The sequence below is a fragment of the Octopus bimaculoides genome, chromosome 26 (assembly GCF_001194135.2).
Source record: "Octopus bimaculoides isolate UCB-OBI-ISO-001 chromosome 26, ASM119413v2, whole genome shotgun sequence".
Lineage (NCBI taxonomy): Eukaryota > Metazoa > Mollusca > Cephalopoda > Octopoda > Octopodidae > Octopus > Octopus bimaculoides.
Window position 1 is genome coordinate 3,645,947 of NC_069006.1, and position 3,790 is coordinate 3,649,736.

Below are 3,790 nucleotides of genomic sequence, written 5' to 3' on the forward strand. Positions count from 1 at the left end.
TATATATATATATATATATATATATATATATATATATGGGGGGAGATAGAGATACACACACAGGTATATCAAATACCATACAACAAAAATTCTTGATCTGTTAAAATTATCTCCACCTCTAAATGATGCATCATAATTCCCATATGGCAATTTAAGACCAATCCACTTGACAAGGGGGAGATAATTTCAAATTTCATACATTTTCCAGTCAAAGGATAGGTTTGTTATCTGGAGGTAAGAGGACAGATGTGGACATATACATGCATTTTCGGTCAAAGCAGAATAATGTTGGCTAGCATGCCCTTAGCTGTACATCTGTCATGCTCATGTTGACATGAGACTGTTTAAGAGGAACATTAGAGGCACCTGTATCACTGATATTGGAAGGAGACAGTAAATAAACTGACCTTGGGTAAATAAACTACCCCCAGGTCAATATCCTAACCTCAGGTAAATAAACTGATTGCAGATCAAGAAACTGACCTAAGGTCAATATACTGGCCTCAGATAAATAAATTGATCACAGGTTAAAAAAATTGACCGAAGGTCAATATCCTGACCTGAGATAAACTGATCATAGGTCAATATGCTGACCTCAGGTAAATAAATTGATCATAGGTCAAGAAACTAACCTTATGTCAATAGTGACCTCTGATCTCTGATGAATTATCCTGTCTCTTTGCTACTAACTTATACCCCCCCCGCCCTCTCTCTTGTTCCCCACCTTCCCATATCCCTCTACTCACACTACTCTCTACTTCGTACACACTGTATGTTCTCCCTCCTCCTCTCGTATTGTCTCCTTCATTCGTGATTTACCCCACTACTAAACTTTCTCCCCTCCCCTACTCTTTCTCTCTTAGACAAGTGTCCGAGTCGTTGATTCGCTCAACACAACTCAATTCACTGTAATTTATTTATTCCACCCGACGGCCAATTCAGGACCTCACTTACTTGCCTACTTTGCAGTTACGTAGATTGGGTCGAGTATTTTTAAGCCAAAATATATTTCAGAATCTGTTTATGAATGTAGACTGACAAGCTCTTCGGAAATGGTTCACAAACGACGTAAAAATGAAGATAACGAAAGTATGTTTGATTAATGGAATATATTCGCTACAGTCGACATAACAACTTTCTTAAAAAAACATTTCCCCTTTACGTGACGTTTTCCTACAGCTATTTCACATATAATTTGGTGTTTCGTAACCACAACTATTCAAACGGGGGCACAGATGAAAGAATTTCTTCGAAGCCTCGCAGTATGAGCGACCCTGTTGATAAATTCTATAAAAGTATCGTAGAAGATGTTGTTCAGTCCAGCCGTGAACTGTTTATAGATGAAGGTATCGACGAAACTGTTCTTACGGAGATGAAAGCAGCGTGGTTAAAGAAAATCCAAGATTCTAAAGTGTTTGAATTTTCTAAAGTGAACAGAACAAATGCTGATGTTAATGGTTATGGAATTATTTCTCCTGTGTGTAGCAACAACAATTCTGAACTATTTGTTCCTTCTATTCATTTGGCGAGACCTCGCATACGCGGACCACGAAGTTCTTGTACAACTGCTACTATAGCCCTGCCGTATGGACTTTACAACCAGCAAATTAGGGATTTAAATAATGCCGGAATCTCTCTTCAACATAATGGTAATGGACATTTTTTAGCCATTCTCCCACCAGAACAACATCTACTGCAGCCACTTTCTACTGCTTGGACTTCTGAGAATTCAGGGTTAGGGTCCCATTCTGTTAAAGATAACAACAAACCGACTTCACGGTGTTTTCCTTTAAATTTAAATTTGCCTTCCATTCACCAAAATGGAAGCTCGCCTTCCAAATTGCATGGTCCGGCTACCAAAACCCATTTACCATTAAGGGTTGCTGTAATTAGTGAAAGTACTACACCGACTACAGTTAGTTCTTCTCTGTCCAGTGCTACCGGTCAAGTTAGTTCTACTAGGGTTGTACATACAAACGTTAATTCTGTCAAGGACCTGAATAATTGTGACAACACCAATGCAAATGACCCTGTTGGTCAGTTGTCAACGAATGAAAGTGAGCTACTTGGAGATGCTGGACCAAACAACAGGACCCGCTGTAGCATTTCTGAGAAAAACGATAGTAACTCGGTTCAACAGGTACAGAAAAGTTTAATAACCACACATACAGAAACCAATAAAGCGAACAGCGAATTTTTAACTCCTCAAGTCTCCTCTTCTACTCAGTCTTGTCACGGAGGAAATATGGAGCAGAATTACTTTTGCAGTTCGAACCAGCCCAATCGTCTTCCCGTCTCTTCACTTTCCCACCAAGATAACTTTACAGGTTACTCTACAGTTAAACCATTGCCTCCTTTTTACCACGAGAGTAGAACGTCGGTGGACAACACTCCGTCCACTCTAGAGGACTTTCTTGAGGATATCTCCGGCCCACTTTCGCAAAATTATCAAAGTTACGTTCCAGACGAAAAACACCCTAAATTTCCTCCAGCTGATACCACCACCTCCAATAATAATAATAAACCTACCTTGTTAAATGACTCACTGGGCCAGACCCCCATCATGTCTGTGGCATCATCTTCAGATAATTCTTGTAAAGGAAGTGGCCTCAGAAAAATATGTCAGTTAAGTGAGGAAGATATGAAAACTATAGAGGAAATTTTACAAATGGACGGAACTAATGACACAGAAATAGAGGACCTAGCTGGACATAATTTGGGCAATGGCACAAACATGTCTCCAGTCAGGGTCAAAAGCAAAAGTTTGAATATGTCTTGTCAATTTGATGGTGAGAACACGGGTTCAATTTCTTCCTCTGACAACAACACAAGCAAAGATGAAGAAAGCAGCAGCGAATCTGAAAGTAGCAGCATAAGCGATGAAATTGACGAAGAAATTGTAGACATTGGTATTGAATCTGACCCGTTAAATACTGCCGACGATGACAGCGATGCCGACATTTGCGCCATGTTCGAATCAGAAAACGTTATCGTCTGTCAGTTTGTGAAGATTTCTCGCATCAAAAACAAATGGAAGTTTCAGTTAAAAGACGGCATTTTGAACCTGTTTGGTCGAGATCTGTTGTTCTCTAAGGCAGTCGGAGATGCTGAATGGTAACAACACCGAGCAAATTTAATTCAAGTCTTTGCAGTCAATGTTTTTGTTATAAATCTTAAATTATTGATGAACCCTTTAATCACTGTTGCTTAGCCCCAGGTCAGCCTTGACCCGGTTAATCTATGATAATACATTCCAGTCAGGAACATCCCAGTTTTTATTCAGACATATCTCGTGCTATTCCGTGTTCCGATTTTTTTTTTGATTTTTTTTGTAAGGCAATAAAGGTGAAATATGAGGGGGACATGACTATTGTTTCTAGAAGATAATACCATGTCGAGGACCCATAGTGGTTAGTATTTAATCTTTGTTGTATTTCTTTGTGATAGCTAAACAAACAGCAAATGGTGTCCGTGAATTGGGGTTTCTATTTCTGTTCGGAATCTCTTTAAGTTGCAATTGTAAATGATGTTGAAATAAGCACGAACACAGCATCCATATTTATGATTGTTTCCTCTGTTGTGTTATGATCGGATGGGTGAGGGTAGCTACATCTGGCCAGTACCTTCATCTTATGTTACAGCAAGTGACTTGACTCTATTTGAAAGCTGACGAAATGTCACAAATATAGATGGAAAACCGGTTGGAACGTCAGGTGAAAAAAAGATTACGATAGTTGTTTTAATTTTATCTTTTTTTTTAGTGTGTGTGTAATATATATATATATATATA

At 38.9% G+C, this 3,790-nt stretch overlaps 1 protein-coding gene across 1 annotated transcript; it reads left to right on the top strand.

The window, feature by feature from the left end:
- Positions 1–927: 927 nt before the first annotated feature.
- On the top strand, positions 928–3,726 carry LOC128250888 (serine-rich adhesin for platelets-like). Its single transcript, XM_052976883.1, has one exon. The coding sequence runs from the start codon at positions 1,103–1,105 to the stop codon at positions 3,116–3,118; it is 2,016 nt and encodes a 671-aa protein (XP_052832843.1). The 5' UTR covers positions 928–1,102; the 3' UTR covers positions 3,119–3,726.
- Positions 3,727–3,790: the final 64 nt, after the last annotated feature.